This window comes from Neopsephotus bourkii, unplaced genomic scaffold (genome assembly GCF_033783945.1).
Source record: "Neopsephotus bourkii isolate Nb327-2 ecotype Australia unplaced genomic scaffold, CSIRO-AGI_Nbou_v1 NB_1394, whole genome shotgun sequence".
In the NCBI taxonomy this organism is placed as follows: domain Eukaryota; kingdom Metazoa; phylum Chordata; class Aves; order Psittaciformes; family Psittacidae; genus Neopsephotus; species Neopsephotus bourkii.
This window is the reverse complement of record NW_026901872.1, coordinates 5,709,994-5,736,210: the sequence shown is the minus strand read 5'-3', so window position 1 is coordinate 5,736,210 and position 26,217 is coordinate 5,709,994. Positions and strand designations below refer to the sequence as shown.

Here is a 26,217-nt window from a genome sequence, read left to right as displayed (position 1 = left end):
ATCAATCTGCATATTCCTGCAATGTACACCAATCTTTTTTCTAAATTACTTTTACTTCAACCCACCTGTTATAAGTCTGATGTGGATATATACAGAGTTCATACCATACTTCCTTACTTATTTTTGAAGGAGCATTTCCCTGAATCTGTCCATGGTCTATAAATGATCTATATGGCTGACTGAATCAAGCCTGACCGGGTAGCTGTCAGCAGGTATGAATTCAATTTCACATGACCAATCCATTAGTATCTAAACACTATTAATAGAGTGAAGAGGGAGAAGCACATTTTTTTCTATCCCAGCGAATAAGAGGCTAGCCACTTCTGGTAGAAAGGTACTTGATCAGGTCTGTCAGAGCCAGACCATGGTGAACACCTTCTCGTGATAATGAGTAGCTCATTCCCAAAAGAAGAGAAGTTGGTGTCAGAAGCATGTTTTATCACATTCCTTCAAATCACTGAAGCTAAGGAGGATTCAAAGGAGGTGTGGATATTTATAACAAGACCATCAACTGCTACACTGGACAGTATATATTTCTTTTTGTATGAAAATAAACTCTCATATTGCAGTGCATAATTCTGCTGCTAGAAATGTGGGATAGAAACAGGCTCAGTGGAAATGTTCCTACATTTCCATTTTGGAGCTTTGTGTAGTTCCCTTAATTTCCCCCTGACATGGTTTACTGTTAAAAAAGGACACTGATGGAATACCACTCTGATCCTCTGTGGCATGGCCTGAAAATCAATGAATCCAGCCAGTGAAAAAAACCCTAACTAACTGTTATATCTTATTTGCAAATTTATTGTTGAAAAAGAAAGTGTTATGTTGATCCCTAGTTTAAAGTGGTGCACCAATAACACACATCAGTTTTATTATGTGGGCATTTAAACACCTTCAGAGTCCTCTGAAAGTGATGCTAGCATGTAAGTAATAATTTTGATGGAGCTAGAAGAACTATTTATTCTGCCCAAAATCTGATGTTTTTCTAAAGCAAATGTCCTCAAAGCATTCTCTGCTAAAATGTGCAAAGTTATCTTTAACAAGTCAGCATTTTTCAAATGTTACAATGCTATATATCTGAAATGGTACTTTTCATAATCTCTAGAATAGAATGGAGACATTACATACCCTACTTTGCTAACAACAAGCCCAGTCTTTTAAATAGCATGTCTAACCATAGGAGGCATTTACGGAGACATAAGACTCCATGCCCTAAATGACTGAATATTAACATCAACTTGGAGAAAGTAAAATTATATGAGGCTGAGAGCATTAAGGGAAAGATGTACTTTGGATAGGCTAAGAAGGACTCTCAGTCAGTAGCAGCAAAGGTTTCCTGCACAGATCTAAGTGTTGGGCAGAGTGCAAGGAATGGGATTTGTCACTCCCAGATTCACTAAAGTAACTAGCTCCAAGAGAATAAGAATTAAAGGCAACCATACTGTAACAGCTAATGTTAATTGCACATATTGTAGTGATAGAAGAAGGGGAATGGGTTTAAAGTTGAACAGGGGATGTTCAGGTTAGATATGAGGAAGAAGTTCTTTACTGTGAGGGTGCTGAGGCACTGGAACAGGTTGCCCAAAGAAGTGGTGAATGGTCCATCCCTCGCAGTGTTCAAGGACAGATTGGACAGAGCTTTGGGTGACATGGTCTATTGTTAGGCATCCCTGTCCATAGCAGCTGGGCTGGAACTAGATGATCTTAAGGTTCTTTCCAACCTGAACCATTCCATGAATCTATATCTAGGGAACGGGAATAAACTGAGTGTACAATATAAATAAAACTCACACCTTGCTGATTTCTTCTGAGTTACCTCATTTCAGTTCTAACAGGTAAGGAAATACAACTGTTTCCTCATCCCTTCTTCAAAATTTATTTGGGGCTACAAAAAAGATATCTTACTCACCAAATAAAATTCTCTTCAGTAATAAGGAATACTGTGATAAATGCCTGTCTTCTGTAGGATCAGGATAAATTTTAAAGTGCTACTAATTCATGAAAACATTTGCACATATTCTGCATCACTGCAGTGTTATTGCTAACCTCATAAATAGAAGTCAAAAAAGAAATGCTAAACAAATTACTATGATCTCCCATTTGCCTATATGGAGCCATCAGGAAGATTCTTCTTTTAATAATGTTTCTTGCAGTTTCTGGGAGAGAGAATAGTTGCTAAAAGTTCTGATTTTCCCGTAAATAGTTCAAATTTCATAGGTTTGCTGTTGCCATTTTTTCTATGCACTTATTGTACATCAAGGAGATATCTCATTATCATGTCTATTCTGGATGCTTATCTTCAGTCAGGCCACTCACCACTGCTCCTTCCATTCTTTAGAAAATAGCATTTCTTGGGATTTAGTGACTGCTCTGTAGACACGCACTGAGTTTGAATCTCCCACTGTGTTTCAGCAATGACTTCACTGAAATTGCATGGGTCTTCAGAGAATAAATGTTAAGTGTATTTCAGCCACAGCAATATCAAGACATGTTAAATTAAATGAGAGTGCATGAGCAAAATGAAAGGGAGAGCCACTTAAAATTTCAACCTAAGATGTCTATGCTGTAATCCCTCTTCCTACCTCCTTTCTTTTCCTATTTCAAAATCTTAACTAGCCTGTTTATTTCATCATCTTAAAAAAAAAAAAAAAAGGAAAAAAAGAAAAATTGCTACCTGATTCCATTCTAGCCACAATAATTCCATTTTCCTACTACATTTCCTATCTCCTCAGCCCCAGGCTTCTTATCTGAACCCACTACATACTCCACTAGTAAACTAGCACTGCTCATCATCTGCTGTGAATCACAAAGTCACTGCTGAAACTAATTAGAGACCTATAGCTGGCAGGAACCAGTAACCACTTTCTGCAGCTCCTTGCCCCCAGATAATATATTCTATACAGAATATACCCTGCTAGTGAGCTGCTAGGCAGTTAAGTGCAATTTGCATCCACTGATCAGTGCCCATTGCTTCTCACTGATGACCATTCACCACTGGGAGAAAAAGGTCACTGCCAGTAACTGACTAGCAACTTCAGTGTGCAGAAATAGGTCAGCAGTGATCTCTTGCCACAGGATAAGTAGTTATTGTGTGTTCAAATTTGAAAATGGCAGATACTGTAATAATGGTACATGGCACTGATGAATTGCAGTATGGCAAACCCAGTTTGCAGCACAGTAGTGAAATATCTACTTTTGTCAGGATACATATTGCCATTGATAGTTAGTATTAATCAGCTACTTCCAAAACAGGAAACAGGCTATTACCAATCAATGACAAGTAGTATTTGTTCTAAATACATGAAGTCCCCATGAATCAAGGCTTAAATAATTAACTCTTTTGTAGCAAGGGAGGTTTATCAGCCCTTCAACTCTTTTTATCATCTTATGATACCCCCATGCCCATGTTTTTTCCTACATTTTGCTACAACATCCTCCCACCTTAATTCTGCTCTTCAGTAGTACAACATAATTTTCCAGCTGCATATCTTTTTATCTGCAATAACCACAACAGCTGCATTTACCAAGCTCTTTTCTTCTTTCCTTTACTTACATATGGGTATCCAGACTATGCTCTCTAAAAGTTATTCAGCAGATAAACTAGAGCAGCAGCCACAAGTAACTCCTGCCCAGACAATTATTGCTTGCAACCTCACTGTTTTTTCCTTGCCTTCAAGCTTGAGACATGGTAGCCTTGGTTTATGGCAAAAATGAGGAAGGCCAAAGAAATGCATTGATGTGTCACACAAATTATTGGTTCCCAGGAGCTGGTTTAGATATGTAGGTTTTCCTAAGGTTTATTTCTTATATATTAATAGATGCGGTTGTCATGTTTGGGTTGTTTTGGGTTTTTTTTTTCCACCCATGCTTTTCAGGTTTTACCACAGATTTTGGACCTGTCTAAGCAGACTTACGTTTAAAAAAAAAGAACTGCTGAAAAAACATCTCAAGTCAGATCCTAAAGTTCTGGAAAAATAAACGCCCTAATTTCCTACTGTTTTGTATCTCACATAATCTGCTCTTATCCAGCATTTTTAATCCAAATATTTTGCTGAGGTCGTGAGTTTGATTCATAATTTACAGGTGTAGAAAATGGATAATGAAGTGAATGGATGCTCAGTAAGATAGCTGCAGAGCCAGGAATGAATAACAGTGCTTTGAATCCCTTTTGAGTGTACTGTGTGTTCAATAACAAAGAGCTCTAGAGTTGGCTGTGAAATGACAAAATCACCCCAGTTCAAGTGATTATATAGAAAAGTTTGAAAATAAGTGGAAAATCAGGTCCTGGATAAGACATAAAGAAAGTAGTTAAACCAAATGTACCTTCCTCCTTTATCAACTTTTTTAATGAGGTTATCTCTATGAGGGACTCTAATGGGACCAACAACTATCTATTCTAAATGACAAGCAAATGCCCATTAAGAAACAGACTCCCTCTTCATAAGGCTGATGTTCTCAAATCCTAGTAGTAACTGGTGAGACTTCCCCATCTAGACTCTCTTATTTTTATTTTTTTTACTTACATTTTGAGTATGTGACAAAGCCCTGTGCAAGGGATCACCTTTACAAGCAGAGATGTGTGGTTTTTTAAATGAGTAAACAGCATTGTAATAACATATGTAGAAAGATCAAAACACGATTTCATTATTCCTATTACTGCATTCCACTACAAAATGGCAATGTCTTCAGAGACATTGTCTGCGATACAATATTGATTTAATGTGCCACTTCATATGCTTGCCACGTCCTCAGATTGAAAACGTAAATTAATATGACAAGTGAAACATTAAGAAATTCAACAAATCACCAGATAGACTTATCCACACAGGATACATATTATAGTTAAAAAACCCCTAAACAAACAAAAGACCAAATCCACCCCAGCAGCCACAGCTTAGGCATAGGCCAGATTTAATTTGCTTGATTGATATTGAGATCTTTGTGCGCAAATTCATTATTTTCTTATTAACTATTATCATTATCAGAATTTATAAGGAACCTATAAACCTATTAAACTGGTCTTAAATGTTGCAATCTATTCATTGAACACACTAGCAATGAAAAATTAATTATTAAACAACCACCACAGGAAAACATCACTTGTCACCTCAGTGCTAGATTGATAGCATGTTACCTTCTGGAGAGTGGGGCCCTGCAACACTCAAATATAAACCTTGGAAGGATAGTGCTGAGTATGTCACAGTGTAAGTCACATTTTTAATTTAATGTTTTATTAAATGTTAGATAGAATAAATTTATCCAGGCCTCACTCCGTCTTAATAAATGAATTGGCAGTCTTTCAGATGTAAAAAATGGTCACAGCTTCTCAAGGGCATCTGAAACCCTGAAGCATAAGACACCAGTAAATACAAAGAGCAAAGGCAGCATGGACAGTGATATATTTGCAAGCACTGCGGGTGAGCCAACACTTTCAAAATGCTGAGGCTAACAAAACAAGGGCAGTGAACTCCCAAAATGGGAAAAGCACCTGCAGTAAGAAGCTGTTCTTGAGTGCTCTTGCACAAACGTGTCCACTGTTGAAAAAAAATGGAAAGGGTGTGGGTTTATCACCCTCTTGCTACTATATTTCAGGATACGTTTGTATGTTTAAAATTTCATAAGTAGTGTTAATAATTTATTTTTCTCCTGCCCTTTAATTTTCTAAGGCTAGACTTTGAAAACAAAGGCAAGGCGAGGATATATTCTTTCCCTCCCCTGCAGTTATCTACAGCACGTTCACTTGCATTTCCCTGTAGAACTGCTGTCATTAGGAATATATAATTTGGCTAGGAAAAATGGTTACAAGTTCTTTAGCCAAAACCAGCGTGCCTCTGCCCTGGCACATCCCTCCAGAGACATCCTAAGATTTCTGCAAGCATCTCCATTTCAAAAACATTTGGCTTATGTAAGGCAGGACAGCTCAACCCTACCACTAAAGCAATGAAAGGATTTCACAGCACGATTGAGCTGTGCAATATATTTATAGATGCTAAACTTATTGTAAACAACTGTTAGACCTGCCAGAAAAATACCCTTCCCCCCACTTGTGAATAATAATAAAAAAACCCCACATACTTAGCACGCTTTTTATCCCATCCCATGACTTTAAAATATTGGTATTCAGTAGCTGTCCATCTCACATTGCCACATGTTATGCTGTCAGCCAGCATAAGAACAACAGGTTCCAATATGCAACATGCAAAGCCACAGAGAGCATGGTGTTATTCTGAAAATGTCTTCTGCAGTTTGTGCTTTTTCAATTCACGCAGCTGGCATCCTCCTGCTGAATGCACAAGAGCATTTGAACGAGAAGGTAAAAAGGAAGAGGAACTTCCTTTGAGCCTGGTATTTTTCCAGAAACCCAGGAAGCAAATTCCCAGCATGTAAACAATAAAAAGGAAAGTGATAACAAAACAAAGCCCACAATTGTTTTTATAAGTTCCAACTACATGATACTCTTGATTTAACTACATGACACTTGCCATCCCACTTCTGAGTCCCATAGCTGATGGAAATTAGGAGGACTTTATTCATCAAAACCAGAAACTGCATATTGATATGGAAATTTTATTTTGGTATTCAAAATGTGAAGGAAAAGGTATGAAACAGAAATGTCCTTTTCTTCTCTTTCATTCTGCTAAGATAACTTAGACATTAGTGGACTTTTCTGAAGTCTACAGAACTGGATCCAAGAAGAGAAGCTGATTTGGAAACTTCCAGGTTTATCAGGACACTGAGAAGTGGGATATGGCAGATGCCCTCCTGTTGCCAAAATATAAACTTTGCATCCTGTTGGGAATGTGCTCCCTGACTTGGAAATTTGCAGGACTGATATGTCCAATGCTACAGATATATTCATAGTGTCTGGCTCCTGCTCCAGAGTGAAGAGAAATTTGATAGTGGTGGAATGAAAGAGCTTATCTCTTTAGTCCAGAACAAAGAAAAAGTGACTGATTGCAGCAGTTGTTACCCAAGGATACACTCTCAATTCAATTTATCTGAATACTCTATTAAACTGACAAAAAAGTATGGGAAGTTAGGCAAGGGAAGGACTACAAAGTGATAGTTACAATAAGAAGTGCATCTTAATCTTTTTCTAGTGCTTTAACATTTAGCACTTTTTCTAGAACTTTAAAAATCTCAATATTCGGTAGTTATAAAGCTCACATTGCTAAATATGTAACACTATAACATGTGTTAGTTCAATTTCTCTCTACTGAGGCAAAATATGAGTCTGTCTAAAAAACCTATAGCTATCAGATATCAAATACAGTCTGCACATTTTCTATGGCCAACCAAAAGATCAAATATTCTTGTTGAAAAGGATAAATGGCCATATAAATTCATTTCAATATTTTCAGGCAGAAGATAACTTCCCTAAATTTTTCTTCTCTGTTACCAGATGAAAGAATGAAAGCTGAAATTTGAATTTCTCTGTTAGTACCCAGGTGAAGCCTTTTGTCCAATAAGATCAAACAGACTTATAACACCAAGCATAGGATACTTGATTACATCCACAGTATAATATATATAGTACGATTATTTCTACAACAGTTGGTCAAGGCCAAATGTACACCAAAATCTCAAATACAATGCAACTTAGGAAATCCACATACCGTTAAGAATGTATTGCTCTACTCGAGTAAAGTGTACTTCTGAAAGGGTATTCACTAGATACAGATTGATATCAGACTGTCTGCACTATCAGTACTTAAAAATGGAACCAGTGAATCTGCGACCTATGACTCACACATTAGTTTTAGCAAAACTAAGGATATGAACTGTCAATAGTTTAGCTACTGAGCCAATTTACGGTGAAACAGCAAAGTGAAAGTCCATCAAAGAGAACAGCAAGTGAAATAATGGCTTTACCAATTTTAATAGAAGAATTTGCTTCCCATTTCACCCCTAACCACAATACTTTATCTTGTGCATAATAATGAAGGTGTCTAATGGAAAATTTCTCAGCAATATATGGCTCTCAATAGATGATTACACGTCAAATGTTTTTACCCTACACAACTTACTTAAGAGATGGATAGGTAGATACACAAATGGATAGATACAAAGTATTAGTATGTGTGTGCATATATGTCCATGCATGAGTAGAAAGCTCTTTGGCAGTCCCATTAAATGCCAAAAAGACTTCTAAAATGATGTTAAATACAAATTGAAAGATCAAAAGTTTGTGACGTGTAGGTTGTCTGCCCTTCAGTAAAATTTGGTTTTGAGGATGAAAAATTGAGATTTGCCATCCACTTGTACAGTGACTAATGAGCTAATAAATTTACAGACAGATGAATGCAGAATTCTTGATTTCTCTTTAAAAAGGTGCCTGCAACTGAAATGAATTATTTTAATCAAAACCAGAAAAGCCATAAATACTGTGTTTTCAAGAGCTCCACCCTACTTTTATGAACATAAATTATACTGTTTGGTACCATTACGTGGGAGTATAAAAACTTTCTCTTTTACTCAAAGCAAGCATTTTTTGAACAGACAAATTCCCAAAAGTTGTGTGTATTATAAATGCTTTGACACACAGGAATCAAGGGGATTATAGATTACAGTCCATGCTATAGTAAGAATTACTATCCTTGGTGACTTTTGGCAGGTAATTTCACTCTTCTTTCACCCCTTTGCCTTCCTATTCTTCACCCATGAATACTATTTTTCTTATAAACTCTTTGAAGCAGGAAATATTTATATATGTACTTTAGTCTTCCACTATTGATTGGGGACTCCAGAAACAACTGTAATACAAACATAATAAATGTATGTATGGAAAAACACAGTTGAAGGTGTCACACACTATTATTGCTGTTACCTGTGAAGATGCTACTCAGTTTGGAGTATGTGCTATACCAATCAAACTGATCTCTCTTTTGTAAAAAAAAATACATTTCTAACAGTTTCCAAAGTTCACTATAGACTTACTTAATTTATAGTCCTTACCACTCTGTTCCTCCCTTTCTCCTTTCACTCATCTCCTTTCTGTCCCTCTGCAACATATTGCTGCTGTGGGAGGTATTCACACTGTCTAACTTTAGTCAACTAATTTAGGGCTCTGAATCACCCTTTAGGAGTGTCTGCCTCATAGAATATGACTATATATGGAATAGACATTTTTAAACTTAGGTGTTCTAATATGTACTTTCTTCAAATACCCAAAGTAGCTTTGCCTAGGTGGTGTTAATATTCCGCTGTATAAAACCCTGCTTGTCAACAGTAAGTGATTTTATGAAGTGTTTTGGTTGCATATATTTTCTTACTAACATAGCACCTCGCTTTCCTTTTTTTCTCACCTAGATTTAACACAGTAAGAACACTATCTGAACAAAAGCATAAGAGGAAAAAAAGAAAATAAAAAGATTAAATGCATATGGTATTTACCCATGGAATTTGCTAAAACATTAGTAGAATTTTAAGAGCACATGGCAGCTCAATAAATTGCAGCATTTAGCCAAGGAGGCTGCAGCTGTGAGTAAGGCAGTAGATAGTCCAATGCCTAACCATCTTGACCTTTCTTCTGAAACTGTCAACAAAGGTGCCAATTAGAGCAATGATTAGAGCAACACATTTTCTGTTGTGCTAAACACAACAGTTACCAAGGGGACAAGATCATACATTTTGTTAACACTGGATTGCTGATTGGCTAAACAATCTTCCATAGACAACTACTTTGTTGTTGTCTCAAGATGAGATGCAAGTAAGTGCTCCACTCATGCTTTTCTTTCAATCTTCTGGGACGCAGAAAAGTTTATACTGTAAATGGCCGAATGATTTCCTGGTACGTCCTCTGTCTTGTTTAGTTTATCATCTCCCACACAAATTAAGGATCTAAGAATTACTAAATTCTTTTATATCAAGCTTTAAAGTTAAAACTATTTGTTTCCACATATGTTAACTAATTAAGTCAGCCATAAATTACGCATCCTAATTCAGCATATTGAGAGCAGCAAGCCAGGTATTCAAGACCAGCTTCTGAAAGCCTCCACTTCAACCAAGCCATAAAAAAAGGCTTGAGATCAACATACGTATCAATTCATTTAGTTAAAGAGTGTTAAATGTAATAAGGTGATGAGAGACAGAATAGGAAAAAAACAATCTTTTCTACCTCAGTTGCAAAATAAGGACAATGTAATTTAGACAAAACTTATAGAGGCAAGGTGAAAACAATGTATAATTGAATATGGACTGTCCACAGACTAAAAAACCAGTGTGCTGTGTACTAGTGGTAGGGAAAAGACTATGGTATTACATTAGAACATTCATTAAAAGGAAACATGTTGGTGAGCTCATAGATGATGCCATATAAAGTGTACAGGAAGATATTTAGTTAACAGACATACAAAGAATGATTTTGAAAAAAATAAAGCATTTCTAGCCATGGGTCTTTAAACTTACAAAAAAAAAATACATCTAGCAATTGCTATTAATGCTATTTATCAGAAGTTTAATTAAAACTAGTGGACTTAGATTTACTGAACACATAATTGTTTTTCTTTCCTAATCAGATCTGCTGTCTACCACTGTAATTACTAGGAATTGACCATATAGAGAGAACCGCAAGGGTATGGAAAGATGCAAGATCTGACCAAGTGGATTTAAGTAAAAGTATTTTAAATTGTATCTGCATAAAGGCATACAGTCTGACAGTTATAATAGAGTTACTTACTTGGATTTACCATTTCCTGGGAGGTGGGAAGAACTTATATAACACACCCTATTTTAAACCTCACGTTTCTTATGTTATGGACAAACTTCAAACATTTGACTAAAAATTACAAGGCAGTTCAGAGAAGTTTGCACACAAACTATCTACTGCTTCATTAAAATTCTTCTTTGACAGGCACAGGATTAAAATGTTTCTTTACCAGTCATTCCCTTTGTAACTGAAGTACTGTAGCACTATGTACTACAGTTTTTCAGGCTTGTGGGTTTGTTTGTTTGTTTTTCTTTTGGTGAGAAAAATATATATTGTACAATAGCAAGCTAAGATGCAATATTGATACTATTGTCAACACTTCTGGCTGTACTCTAAATCTTTAAATTGATATGCTAAATTAAGTCTGGGACAAAAATTTCCAGTACCTTGAATATTTGACATTATGAAAGATGTTAATTGAATGAATATATTTTTATATTTTAAGGAAAAAGACAGTGGAACTCCATTAATTTGCTGTTTTGGGCTATTCACCTCTCCCTCCCTGCTTCTGTAGCCCTAACTTACTATTGCATGAGTGGCTGTCCATGACAGTGGCACTGTGTTACACCTGCTCAATGGAATATGAAAGGGAACCTAAAAGTTAAAAGCCAATCTGATTTCACTATTCAAAATGAGTGAGATCTGAAATTCAACAAAAACAAGATGAACAGTGAAAACCAAATTAGAGAGTGAAGCGATGACAACTGCCATTGCTATTAAATAAAAAGGCAGTTAACTTCTGTGAAGTTACACAATAAAGACTCATCTATAAAATAAAGATAGTATTCGTAGGGAAGCATCCTTCTTACAAAACTAAAAATATAAATACTTTTAATACTTCAAACTAGAACATCTTGAATTTTAATGTACTCTTTTTTGATATGCTTTCACAATGAATGGTCAATAAGAGTTTGGGAATATATCCTAAGAACTTGCAACACTATATTTAATTTTGACAAGAAAAGCTTAAATATTTCCTCTAATTCAGCCCTGGGTCCATATCAATTTGAAAAATTTAAAGGAAGCACTCTGTTATTTATGCTTACAAAGGCAATCTACTCTAGGAGTGGACAACATTAACACCTGCTGATGTTCACATGTTGCTAACAATACACTAATATAATAATATGGATTAATAGTATTGCATATCTTGTGCATAGTCAAGGCTTAAGCGTCTTGTGAAATCTGTGTAAGTATGAAGACAAAGAAGTAAGATTCAGTCAGGAGAGTATTTTCTTCTCTGACAGATAAATGGCATGATATTTTGTACATTACCTGTCAAATACTTGATTTGATAGATTTTCCATTTCTGAAAGTGGAATTGGTAGGGAAAAAAAATATTTGAAGTTAATAAAATAATGAATGTATCTGTCCATCTAACTTTAGCTTTTTCAGTTGTTTCCTTCTGGGAACCATACATAACTCTGCTTTGAGAATTTTCACTGGATGGTTTGAGGATCACAGTTTGTCTTACACAGACAAGTATAATTAAAAGTGTCAGGAAAAAGTCAATGTATTTGAAAAATAGAGTGCCATCAGAAAAAAAAAAAAAAACACCTAAAAAAGTGAAATCACAGGCGATAGGAGAGTGTTCATAAAAAACAGTTTTTCCACTATATCTATCTGTCACATTTGGATGAAATCTGAGTTCCACTGAAGTAAAAAGAAAAATCCTATTGACTTTTACTGGTACAATTTTTACTTTCAAGTGAATTTGTAAGGACTGAATAGAACAACTGCATGTTTATATCTCTATGATTGTATATATGTGGAAAATCCACAGTAAGGGTATCAACGATACATTGTCCCAGTTCTTGGTTAAGGTTAGGATAGCTGAGTAAGACTCTTTCTTACACAGACGCTTCTTTACAGCTGTGAACCTTACGGAGTGGGGCAAAAAAAGAAAAGCAGCTAAAATTCAGAAAGGTTGCCATTTTTGCATTATAATCCTATTAGTTTGCTTAGTGTAAAGAAAAAATCATTATGATTTTGATGAAATGCAGAGGTACTAAAACACCACCCAAGCCTGCTCCCAGTGGTTACAGAAACTCTCATGATGGACTTCTTTTCACAGATTTAAGGATGTGAAACAGCACGTTCCAAACAAACAGGTATATTAGTCAATATAACCCTTCACATCTTATTTCGACTGTGTTACTTCTCTTACTATCCTGTACATTAAAATTATAACCAGTGATACTGTTCCCCAAGAAGAATTCATTAACAGAGACTAAGAGGATGGAGGGAGGGAAGTTATTAAAACATTTCATTGAAAAATGAAGCATCTCTTATGGGTTCCAATGTGTCTGGGAAACACAGGTGGATGCACAGTGTTTTAAGGGAAGCAGAGAACCGAGAAGCCCACCTGTAAAGCACTGATAAATCTATTAACTTTTGTATAGGTTCTAGAGAAGATGACAGAAAAAAAAAAATCTTGTGAAAAAATATGCCAATTCTGCACTCGAATATTATCAGGATACAGATTTATTTCAGACAGCATTTTAATTCTTATTTACTGATACATTTTATCATGGTGGGTTTACATGAAATAAAGTGGGCTACAGGTTCCATTTAATGAATGAGAACCTCCTAGAGATGTTGATAAGCATTCTGTGATATTCTCCCAAATGGCAATGCACCATTAAAAAGGTATATATTTATCTTCTAATGCTATCTGAATACACACACATTCAAGAGGTATATTGACCCACCGCAAATGCAAAGCATGGATATTTTCAGTATGAAGCCAGCAGCAGGCACAGTATTCTTACTGTTTTCTACATGCATTGTTTCTGGAAAACTCAGCCTACAATCACTTAATGCTAAGTCATCTTCTTAGGTTTGGCTGGCAAACTCTACACACATAAAGTTTTATTAGGTTGCTGCTTACTTTGCAAATATATTTTGAAAAACATTCGGCTTTGAATTGTTCACTGCAGTGAGCTCATATTTTTGGTATACATGTTTTTTCTCCTCTAAATTTACTAAGTAGAACACAGTACAGTTTCTGTTCTTATATTTGATGAAAAGGTTTTATTAATATAACATTATGTTGATTAATAGGTGGGACTGTACAATTTCTGTTTTATCCCTGTCACTTTCTTGTGCTGCACAAGCAATGTGGTATTTTAGAGCCTTCTAAAATTCAGTGAAAAGCACCAAGTTTTCTTCCCATTCTTTCTTTAAATAAGAAACTCTGCTTATATTTTTTATTGTGCTATTATTATAATACTGATAATTTTTGTGTTGATATGGGTGAAAAAAAGGTGACTGTGGTAAGTTTCACTGTCATAATTCAGCACCATGTGACTATATCAAAATAGCTTGCTCAAGAAATAAGAATATATATAGTGTATATAGTCATATAGACAGACAGAAATATATGTGTGCATAAATATATGTATGTATAATTGGTCCACAGATAGACATAGGTTATATTCCATGTTCTGCCCTCAGGTCTTATTAGGCTCCAGTATTAGTTGTAGAGGATTTACTAGCATTTTGATAGGCACGTTCAGAAAAGAAAGATTTGATACCTGTTTTCAACCTCTATTCCACCCAGAATAGTTTGGTTTAGGGTTAGGTGGACTATGGTATGGAAAATACTGTATTTCCTTCAGGTAAAACTTTGTGAGGATCACAAGAAGTTCAAGTTGTCCTTTTAGTTCCTTTACCAAACAGGTAGTGTCTGAGTTGCAGGTGACTGATCACATTTCGACCAATATATTCAGGATCTCTTTTAGTGTCCATTCTGAATTCAAGGCAGGGGTATGCATCTGTGCAAGGTGTCCCAAGCAGTCGGAGGAGCCTTTTTCTGTGCAAGCAGTCTTCTTTGTGAAGAAAGGTGGTGGAGTCTGTTGCATACTGTAGGCAGTCAGGGTTGAAGCAGACATAGACTCAGGGAGAGGATGGAGAACACTTGAGAGAAAGAAAGAGAGATACCAGGAAATAAGCAGGCCTAGGGGATGTCAGGACATGCAAAGCCTCAAAATAAGTTTGCCTTTCCCCTTTTCCACAAGAACTTTGGGAATTCTAAATCTTAAAATACCTTGATTCATATCAGATTTTGAAAGGAAGTCTGAAAAATTAACAGCTGCCCAGACTTTACCACTAGTTTCCTTTTTAGCCTTATCTTCACAGAAAATCTTAGTTATGAGAAGTAGACTCTTAAAATCCTGTCTATTTAGACTGATTATATTCCTGGGTTTTAGGATTATGACCAAGACAGTGTTGAGAACTGCTATGCTGAACGCTTGCTCCCATCTTAATTTTGAAGACATCTGTCCAACATACTGAATGAATTAACTTGCTTTTCCATCATCTGTTCTTAATTTCCATACTTGTGGTCACAAAGAGCAGAGTTGTCTCTCAAAGATTTAGATTTAATTGTGAGGTTATCTGGCCCTTAACCTTGTTAGAGTAACTGGATAAATGTGGCAAGAGCAGGGTTCCTCTCAAGAGACTGACTCAGTCCTCACTGCAGTCAGAGACTAAGTAATTTTGGGATGGGATGCAAAATGAAACAAAACTTCTTGAAGATAAACAAAATGCAAATAAATTGTCAAATTTCATTAGAGTGAAAAGATAACAGCAGGGTGCTTCAAGGCACCATACAAGGACCAGGTGTTCAAAATATATTAATTAATGTGAAAAAACAAAGTGAACAGCAATGTGTCAAAATTTGCTGATCAGTCAAAAAAAAATTCTGTTCATCAAGTCTGGAGAAGATGGGAAACTTCAGAGGAAAGAGGTAAGTGACCAAGCTGGATGGATGTGCCATCTTAAAATAAGTGAAAATCATTTATTTAAATGCAAAGTAATGCACATTGCTGAGGGAAGAAACAAACCAAACCAGACCAACAAAGAAACAAATCAAACCAACCAGCCAACCAAAACTATGACAATAAAAACCACCCCAAACTAGCCTGTAAAAAAAAAATCATTCCCTTTACCACAGGTCTCAATTAAAAGTGCAACTTAGGAAAAAACACCTGGAAACACCTTAGGAAAAAATGCCTCACTGCAGACAGCTCAATGAAAAGCCCTGCTTGATTTGCGGCTGCAGTCAAAAAAAGCAAGTAAAATGTTAACATGCATAAGAAATGAGTTGCGGAATAAGAAAGAAAATATAATGTCATTCTATGAATCGATAATTTTCCTTCCTCTGGAACAGTGTGAAGTACTGGTCACCCCATCACAAAAAGGATATTACTGAATTAGAAGGTATTCAGAGAAGAGCGATTGTGATAATTAGGTGCATAGAGAAGCCTTCATGTGAAAAGACTGAAAAAAAACCCCAGAATTATTAACCTTAGAAAAAAAGATGAATAAAGAGGGATATGATGAAAGTATAAAAATGGCAAGTGGCAAAGAGAAAATAGATCAGGAGCTTCTGTAGTCCTGCATCTTGTAATTCAAGAACAAAAAGACACTAAGTGAAAGCATCAGTTCCAAATCTGATAAAAGGACATACTTTCTAATGCAGCACATAATTAGATTATAGAACTCAATGCCACAGGATATCACTGATGTCAAGACCTCACCAAGATTCAATGAAGGACTTGGCACATACTACTTTTTATATTCTTGGGAATCTTACGCAGCCTAACAAAAAGTTTTGAAAGAGAGGTTATGTGCTATGTTCCATGATTCAAGAGACAATACTTTAAGAAAGAATTTGGATAAAAGTTCCCTGGAAATGTTTTTTTCCATGTCTGGCTATTTGATTATTTTGTTCTTTGCCCTGTTTATTTTGTTTGCATTTTCTCTGCAGACATCTGGGCAGTCTTGGAGGGAGACTGTAATAATGAATCACCATTTTGTTCCATTTACTATTATCTTAGTACTACACTAGCATCTTAGTATCTTCTATGAAATCCTAGTATTAGGACTTTGGTCTTCCCTTTTGCAGAATAGTTGTCCTATGTTCTACTGTATTGCACTCCAATCCATTATAGTTAACAACTGGATTTGCCACCGATTGTCGATTAGTATAACCATTGCTGTAAGCTATATAGCATTGTGCATGTGTTTGGAGCAACTGTGATATTTCTAGGTGCAGAACCAAATATATTTTTGCTGTGACAGCTATGCAATTGATTCCATGTGTCCCAATTTTCTTCAAGCCCTACCTTAACCTTCAGCTATGCTATTGACATCTTGCTTCACATCCTGCAGCTGGAAAACGTATGCAGTGTCTCCAAATGAAACAGTTTGCAGCTTATTCTTCTTATTCTCCACTTTTCTTACCATATTTTTTCCCTTTTTGCCTGTCTTGCTGCTCAGAGAGATAAGACGTTCTTCTTCCTCCTTTTGTTCTTAAACTTTTCTAATTCGTTAGCTTTCCTTTGCCCAGCTCTTTCCTATACAAAGACTTTCAGTGCAAGTAAATAATTATAGGCACATGCATGAAAAACCTTCTCCTCGAGTCAGGTGCATTAGCTGAAAACTGAATCAAAAAGAGAGTGTGAAAGATACTTGATAGAATAAGGATTTTGATTTTGAACAGTATTCTCAAATAATTCTTCCTTCCACTGTAATTAATCTGATTACTTTCTCAAAGCCAGGGGGTGGGGAGAAGAAAACTTTTAAGTATTTTAAGTATCTGGTAGAGGTTTTGCAGGAAAATGGTAGTAGTGTATTTATTATTATTGGTATTATACTAAAAGCCAATTTAATTATGTAGCATTAAAATCACCTACAATTTTTAAAGATTCAGATTCAACTCACTTGTCAGAAGCCTCATTCAACAGAATCTATTAAAACAGATAGCAGGGAGATAAGCCATACTGTTACCTTTATACAGGTTCAATTAACTCCTACCATTGCTTTCATGTGACACCTACCCACTACAAAACTTGGTAAGTTCTATAGGGGTCTGAGCGCAACTAGAAAGTAAGTGAACATATTGAGGGTGTGGGCACATAGATCATCTGCCTCTGTAGGGATAGCTGGGTGAACAAAACACTGGAGGGCTGTAACTGCTCTGAAGAAAAGCTGAATTCAGACAGTGCTCATGAAATGGACACTGTAGAGAGACAGTGAAGATTTCTGACCCAGGGATAATGCTTGAGACAAAATGGGCAGCCCCAACTCTAGTTAAGATGGGACTAGCTACTACAAAGAAGGATGTGGTGTGCTTTGTCTTCCTCCTTCCCTAATAACTTCTATCACCAGAGGTTTTCAAGATACAGTTGGACAGAGTACTAGGCAATCTCATCAAGGCTCCTTTTTCCCCAACAAAATATTGGCCCAGGTAACCTTTTAGGTCCCTTCCAACCTAGGCTGTTCTGTAATTCCATTAATTGCTTCTGCTTTCCAACTGTTTATTTTTCTCAAGTGTCAGATGCATATCTCACTAATCAGAGATGGTCCCATCATTATTTTCTCAGTTTTTCTGGGAAAGGAAATATTAAAGTAACATAAAAAGTATATGTTCTACCCTTGCCATCTTAAGCTGGTGTATCGTGCACAGCACTACAAAGCACCATGTGGATTACACATTCTTGTCAGTGCTGCCTTTTCAGGTATCTGCACTGCACTCACCATGTGGTTTAAATTTATCTGACGGTTTACAGTTATTCTGCAAGACTGGTTTTAGGCTGAATCCAGCCTACAGAACATGAACTGAACACATTCTGGCATAAATATGCTACTGTAGTACAATATTCAATAATAAAAGAGGAGGAGCTGATTATCAACAACAAGGAATTTAATTTGAAAAACCTAGAAGAAATGGATACTATATTACATGGGATAATAAAAAGTTGTAATACTGTTGGTCTCACAGGAATCACAGTATCACAGTACGGTAGAGATTGGAAGGGACCTCAAAAGATCATCTAGTCCAATCTCCCTGCCGGAGCAGGAACACCTAGATAAGGTTACACAGGAACGTGTCCAGGTGGGTTTTGAATGTCTCCAGAGAAGGAGACTCCACAACCTCCCTGGGCAGCCTGTTCCAGTGTTCCGTCACCCTCACTGAGAAGAAGTTTCTTCTCAAGTTTAAGTGGAACCTCTTGTGTTCCAGTTTGTACCCATTGCCCCTTGTCCTATCATTGTTTGCCACTGAGAAGAGCTTGGCTCCATCCTCGTGACACTCCCCCTTTATATATTTCTATACACTAATAAGGTCACCCCTCAGTCTCCTCTTCTCCAAACTATAGAGACCCAGCTCCCTCAGTCTTTCCTCATAAGGGAGATGCTCCACTCCCTTAATCATCTTAGTTGCCCTGCGCTGGACTCTCTCCAGCAGGTCCCTGTCCTTCTTAAACTGAGGGGCCCAGAACTTCACACAATATTCCAGATGAGGTCTCACCAGGGCTGAGTAAAGGGGAAGGAGGACCTCCTCAACCTACTAACCACCCCCCTTCCAATACAACCCAGGATGCCATTGGCTTTCTTGGCCACAAGGGCACAGTGTCGGCTCATGGTCACCCTGTCGTCCACCAGGACCCCCAGGTCCCTCTCTCCTACACTGCTCTCTAACAGGTCATTCCCCAATCTATACTGGAACCTGGGGTTGTTCCTGCCCAGATGCAGGACTCTACACTTTCCCTTGTTATATTTCATCAAGTTATTCCCTGCCCAACTCTCCAGCCTGTCCAGGTCTCGCTGGATGGCAGCACAGCCTTCTGGCGTGTCGGCCACTCCTCCCAGCTTAGTGTCATCAGCAAACTTGCTGATAGTACACTCAATTCCCTCATCTAAATCATTGATGAATATATTAAATAATACTGGTCCCAGTACCGACCCTTGAGGCACTCCACTAGATACAGGCCTCCAACTAGACTCTGCCCCATAGGCTACAACTGTCTGGCTTCTCTCCTTCAGCCAGTTCACAGTCCACCTCACTACCCGATCATCCAGACCACACTTCCTCAATTTAGCTGCAAGGATGCTGTGGGAGACTGTGTCAAACGCTTTGCTGAAGTCAAGGTAGACCACATCCACTGCTCTGCCATCATCCATCCACCGTGTTATTTCCTCATAAAAGGCTATGAGATTGGTCAAGCATGACTTCCCCTTGGTGAAGCCATGTTGACTGCCCCTCATAACCCTCTTATCCTTGATATGCCTTAAGATAGCACCAAGGATAAGGTGTTCCATCACTTTCCCAGGAATGGAGGTGAGGCTGACCGGTCTATAGTTACCCGGGTCCTCCTTCTTGCCCTTTTTGAAGACAGGAGTGACATTTGCTTTCCTCCAGTCCTCAGGCACCTCTCCCGTTTCCCAAGACTTGGTAAAGATGATGGAGAGCGGTCTAGCAATGACCTCAGCCAGTTCCCTCAGCACCCGCGGGTGCATCCCATCTGGACCCATGGATTTATGGATATCCAGATTGCTCAACTGGTCTTTAACCCATTCCTCATCGACTAAGGCAGACCGCTCCGTTGACCTATCTTCATCTGAGGTCTCAGCGGTACAGGGCTCTTCAGGACTGCCTCCGGCAGAGTAGACAGAGACAAAGAAGGCATTCAGTAACTCTGCCATCTCTGTATCTTCTGTCACCAGGGCACCCGTCCCGTTCATCAGCAGGCCTACATTGCCTCTGGTGTTAGTTTTATCTGCCATGTATTTGAAAAAGCTCTTTCTGTTGTCCTTGACCCCTCTCGCCAGCTTTAATTCCAAGGAGGCCTTAGTCATCCTAGCAGCTTTCCTACATCCTCTAGCAGCAGCCTTATATTCTTCCCAAGTGGCCAGCCCTTCCTTCCATGACCTGTAAACTCTTCTCTTCCACTTGAGCATACCCATCAATTCCCTATTTAGCCACGCAGGTCTCCTGACCCTCTTCCTTGACTTCCTACGTGTCGGGATGTTCTGATCTCTAGCTCGGAAAAAGCAGTCCTTGAACGTCAACCAACTATCTTGGGCCCCTTTACCTTCAAGCAGCCTAGCCCATGGGATTTCCCCTAGCAATTGCTTGAAGAGGCCAAAGTTTGCCCTGCTAAAGTCCAGGGTTGCGATTCTACTTGCTATTCTACTGACCCTACCACACAAGATCCTGAATTCTACCATCTCCTGGTCGCTGCAACCAAGGCAGCCCTCAACCTTCACTGCTTCGATCAGACCCTCCTTGTTAGTGAGGATAAGATCCAGCAGCACACCTCTCCTGGTTGGCTCATCCACCATTTGCATGAGGAAGTTATAATCCATACACTGGAGGAACCTCCTGGACTGCGGCTGGGTTGCCGAGTAGTCCTTCCAGCAAACATCAGGGAAGTTAAAATCCCCCACGACGACCACGGCCTGTGACTGTGAGGCCGCTCTCAGCTGCCTGTAGAAGGCCTCGTCAACTTCCTCACCCTGATCCGGTGGCCTGTAACAGACCCCCACAACAGCATCGCCCCTGCCAGCCTGCCCCTTAATTCTCACCCACAGACTCTCGACTCGCTCATCATCTGTCCCCGGACAGAACTCAACGCATTGTAGCTGCTCTCGCACATAAAGAGCAACCCCACCACCCTGCCTGGCTGGCCTGTCTTTCCTGAAAAGAGCATAGCCCTCCATGACTATATTCCAGTCATGTGAGCTGTCCCACCATGTCTCTGTAATTGCCACCAGGACATAATCTCCTGATTTAACACAGGTTTCTAGCTCCTCCTGCTTATTTCCCATGCTGCGCGCATTGGTGTACAGACATTTCAGGGAGCAAGCTGAGCACACCGATTTCACCCTAGGATTACAGGAGGCCTCCCAGTCTTCATCAATTCTGGAGCGCTGTCCCACTGAGGCAAGCCCAGCTACAACCCCATCCCCCTTCGAATCTAGTTTAAAGCTCTCCAAATGAGCCCTGCTAATTTGTGCCCCAGCATCCTTTTGCCTCTGTGCGTAAACCTTTCCCACATGCCAATGTCCAGACTGGTGCCCTATAAAACCAGCCGTTATCAAAGAAGCCAAAGCCCTGCCTGCAGCACCAGCCTCGAAGCCAATCGTTTATGGACTGAATTTTCCCATTCAGTTCCACATCATCAATAGAAGATGGAAGGAGTGAAGAGAAGATCACTTGAGCCCCAGAGTCTTTCACCATCCGCCCCAAGACCCTGTAGTCTTTCTTTATCCCCCTCAGACTGTGCGGAATGTGAAAGGTGTTTCCAGCCTATGAGTATTAACAAACATGAGCTCAAAATAATTGGTATGTGTATTGTTCTTCACCTTTTACATTTTTATTGAGACTTAATTTGCATTGATAACAATTCCAGTATCATGAAACAATGAAATACCTTTAGTTTTAAAGCCATCTACTGGGAAAAGAGTGTACAATATTTTTATTAAGTACTACACAAATACAAAAAATACACCCTAATGCTGCATAAATACTGTATTACAGCTATATTTTGGCCATTTAATTTTTTATTAACAACCACTTAAAGTTCGCTTCTTTCTCGATATTTCATATTGTGAAAGAATTGGGAAGAGCAGATTTAGCTAAATGATCAGTGGTTTGCAACAAAAAGTTTTCACCTAGATGCCCATGTTACCTTGTCAAGTCTGCCAGCTGTCTTTGTTTTGGCAGGATTTGTGTTGAAAACACTGCTGATAACATAGGTATGTCTTGATTACTGCTGAGCAGTGTTTAAAAGGCCTTTTCTGCTTCTCACACCATTCCACCAGCAAGTAGGCTGGGGGTGCACAAGAAGCTGGGAGAGGACACATCTGGGACAGCTGACCCCAGTTGACCAAAGGGATATCGTATATCATATGGTGTCATGCCCAGCATATAAAGCTGGGGTAAGAAGAACATTGGAGAAGGATGTTTGGAATGATGGTGTTTGTCTTCTCAGGTAATTGTTATGCGTGATAGAACCCTGCTTTCCTGGAGACGGCTGAACACCTGCCTCCCCATGAGAAATTGTGAATTAATTCCTTTCTTTGTTTTGCTTGCATGCATGACTTTTGATTTACCTGTAAAACTGTCTTTATTTCAACCCACAAATTTTCTTACTTTTTCTCTTCCAATTCTTCTCCCCATCCCACCAAGACAGAAAGAATAAGCAGCTGTGTGGTGCTTAATTGCCAGCTGGGGTTAAACCAGGACACTTGCTTACCTTTTCAAGTCCTCTGTTCCAAATTTTGTCATCAGCTAGAAAGAACGGCTTGAATTAAAATATTACTTTAATATGAAAAATCTATACAATTACTGAAAACTATTCCGACTAGTTTCCATTTCCTAGGAAAGCAGCATAAATGTCAATCAAATATTAAAAGATACAGTATTCCTTTATGGCTATGTAAAATTAGGTTCCCCACATTACCTCATTCATGTTACACAAATGCATACTGTCTTCTTGTTTTGCATATTAAATCTAAACAATGTATTGTGCTTTTTTTCCTATACCTCATATCAGGTATGTGTTACTCTGTTACCTATTGTGCCTGGTATGGACAAATAAATATACTTCTCTTAACATTAAAATCCTCTTCTCATATTAGAAGTTCAGATCCAATTAGATTATGTAGAATTGTGGTGGAATGAAATATGAATGGGATAGATTTTAGCATCTCAGCTGGAAGAAGGGCACACTGTTTTGCTTGGTGTCACTGTATATTTGAAATGAATTTTGGGAAGTATATCACATCTGCTTCCATTACGGCAAATGCCTTCTTAAAACAGAAACAGGAATTCATGCTTGTTTTAAATTACAAAAAAAGTGAGTGGGAGAAATGTTGCAAGGCCTCACTCAGCACTTTTTAAAAGTGAACCTCGAAGACCTGGAAATGTCACCCAATTACAAGTTAGGCTTAAGTAGCACAGGTGAAACTTAGGCATATTGAAACAAAGGCCTACTGAATTTTATGCTCTCCAGTCTATTACAGCTTCATCTATATAATATACACAATCATATTCAATTCTATGCAGAACACTTTCTTTTGCTCATAGCTTTCTCTACACATAGTTTGGGATTTGATATACGCTACACTTTATCCTCAATCCAAAACTGATTTTCCCCCCCACCCCCAGTACAGGAGATTAAGCTATAATTAATGGTTCTGAATTGATTTTCCTAAGGCTGAAAAGCTCCTTTTTCTCAGACATTTCAATCAAGAATGGTGTGATTGGAAGATACTAATGTTAAAGGACAGCTTTTTTATTTTGCAGTTTTCATCAGAACATAAGATACATTTCCATGAAAGTGGTTAACAGTTGGAAATGCTTAACCATACTTGATATAAGTCTAAACATAGCTAATATTCAAGTGTGCTTGTAAATGGAACTTATACTTAATATAAATATATGGTTTATTCATGTAACCTTTTTTATTTTTTTTATTTTTTTTTTAATTCTAAAATAAACCATATGGTCCCAGCAGTAGCAAAGATAATAACAAATCCTCTGCTTCTACTGGCCCAGCAGAAATTTAATTCTGGGTAATAAAATATGATCTATTACTATTTCCTTTGTACACATCTTCTGCCTGATACAGAATGAAAACCAAAATTTTCCAGTATTAAAATGTAGGTAATATCAGATTTGTAATGACTTCCACAAAACTACTCATGTCTCAAAATCATCCTGTACTCAGGAGTACTAAGAGTCCAAGGGCCCAGGTGTGCAACCCATATAGTTAATTTCATTATATTTACTACTGACATGTGTAAGGCATTTGTAAGATGAGATCTGAAATAATGATTTTGCTTTTAGCCATTAGTTGTTTAACCAGGAAGGTCAGTTTTCTAAGTTTAGAGGGGGCATTACAGAGTGGTCATCTTATGTTATGCAGTGGAAAATTACCACATAGGATGTTTGTTTTCTTGCTTGCTTATTCCTTTCCCCTGATATTATCATTGCTAGTAATAGGAATTACAAAAAAAAAACCAAACCAAAACAATCTTTGGGGCAATATGACTTTGTTGAACCACTGCTGAAATAGACATTCTGGATCATTCTTTTAATTAGTTGATTAAATTCATTGGATTTTCAGTTCATGGTAACCAAAACTATCTCTTGAACTATTATTCTTCATTTCTCTAATCTCTTGATCTCCAAAACTGTCAGTGTTCAGACATAAGAACATTTTTTTTAGCTCACTCATTTCTTCTAAAAGATCTCAAAGTACAAAGCAGCCATTATGTTACCAGAAGAGGATGCAAGTGGACACCATTATTACAAGAGGCTTCTGTGACTTTTAAGTGCGACTTCTGAGTTACTCAATGCCTTTTTTACCTGAGTCTTTCCAGTTGTCTTCCTGAGCTGGAAGACAGGGAAGGGAAGAAGAACAAAGCCCCCATATCCAAGGGTATATGATCAGCAACTTCCTACACCACTTAGACACAGACAAGTCTACAGGGCCAGATGGGGTCCACCCAAGGATACTGAGGGAGCTGGCAGAAGTGCTTGCCAAGCTACTTGCAGTCATTTATCAGCAGTCCGGCTAACTGAGGAGGTACCAGTTGACTGGAGGTTAGTAAACATGACATCCATCTACAAGAATGACCAGAAGGAGGATTTGGGGAATTACACTATTATCAGTCTGACCTTGGTGCCAGGGAAGGTTATGAAGCAGATCATATTGAGTATCACCATGTGGCATGTACATCACAACCAGGTGATCAAGCCCAGTCATCATGGGCTTGTGAAAAGCAGGTTCTGCTTGATTCATCCTATCTCCTTCTATGACAAAGTGACCTGCTTAGTGGTCACCTTAGGGAAAGGCTGTGGATGTTGCCTACCTGGATTTCAGTCTTTGACTGAAGTCATTGACACCATTTCCCACAGGATTCTCCTGGAAAATCAGGCTGATCACCCCTTGAAAGGATATATGCTTTACTGGGTAAAAGAAGGCTGCATGGCTGGACCCAAATAGTGCTGGTGAGTAGAGTTAAATCTTGTTGGCTGACGATCACAAGTGCTGTTCCCCTGGACTCAGTATTGGGCTTAGATCTGTTTGATGTCTTTACCAATGATCTGGATGAAGGGATCAAGTGCACTCTCAGTAAATTTGCAGAAGACACAAAGTTGGACTGGAGTGTTCACCTCCCTGAGGGTATAAAGGTTCTGCAGAAGAATTTGGACAGGATGGATTGATGGGCTGTGGCCAGTGGTATGAAGTCCGACAGGGCAACGTGCTGCGTCCTGCACTTGGGTCATAACAACCCTACGCAATGCTACAGGCTTGGGGAAGAGTAGATGGAAACTTGCCTGGCCGAAAAGGACCTGTGAGTGTTGTTTGACAGATGACTAATATGAGCCAGCTTGTACCCAGGCAGCCAAGCAGGACTGTCATGGTTTAAGCATAGCTGGTAACTCAGAACCATGCAGCTGCTCACTCACTCCCCTCCCTTCTTCCACCCGGCTCCTGGAGGGAATGGAGAGGAGAAACAAAAGAATGTAAATCCCATGGGCGGAGATATGAACAGTCCACTAACTAAAGTATAATATAAAACCACTATTACTACCACTACCACTAATAATAATAATGATAAGGGAAATAACAAGGGAGAGAATATAAAACTAAAGGAGAAAGTAAAAAAAGAAAACAATTAGCACAAGTGATGCACAATACAATTGC

At 38.3% G+C, this 26,217-nt stretch overlaps 1 protein-coding gene across 3 annotated transcripts in view; it reads right to left on the bottom strand.

Moving 5' to 3' along the window:
• The window catches only part of PCDH9 (protocadherin 9), a 721,287-nt gene that overhangs the window by 517,621 nt on the left and 177,449 nt on the right, over positions 1-26,217 (bottom strand). The window contains exon 3 of one of the 3 annotated variants that reach the window (XM_061367784.1): positions 13,175-14,626. The exons of the other annotated variants lie outside the window; for them this stretch is intronic. Within the exon in view, the coding sequence (XP_061223768.1) occupies positions 14,606-14,626 (21 nt within the window). The 3' untranslated portion in view covers positions 13,175-14,605. Of the gene's footprint in view, positions 1-13,174; positions 14,627-26,217 lie in introns of those variants that run through there. 3 annotated transcript variants of the gene reach the window in all.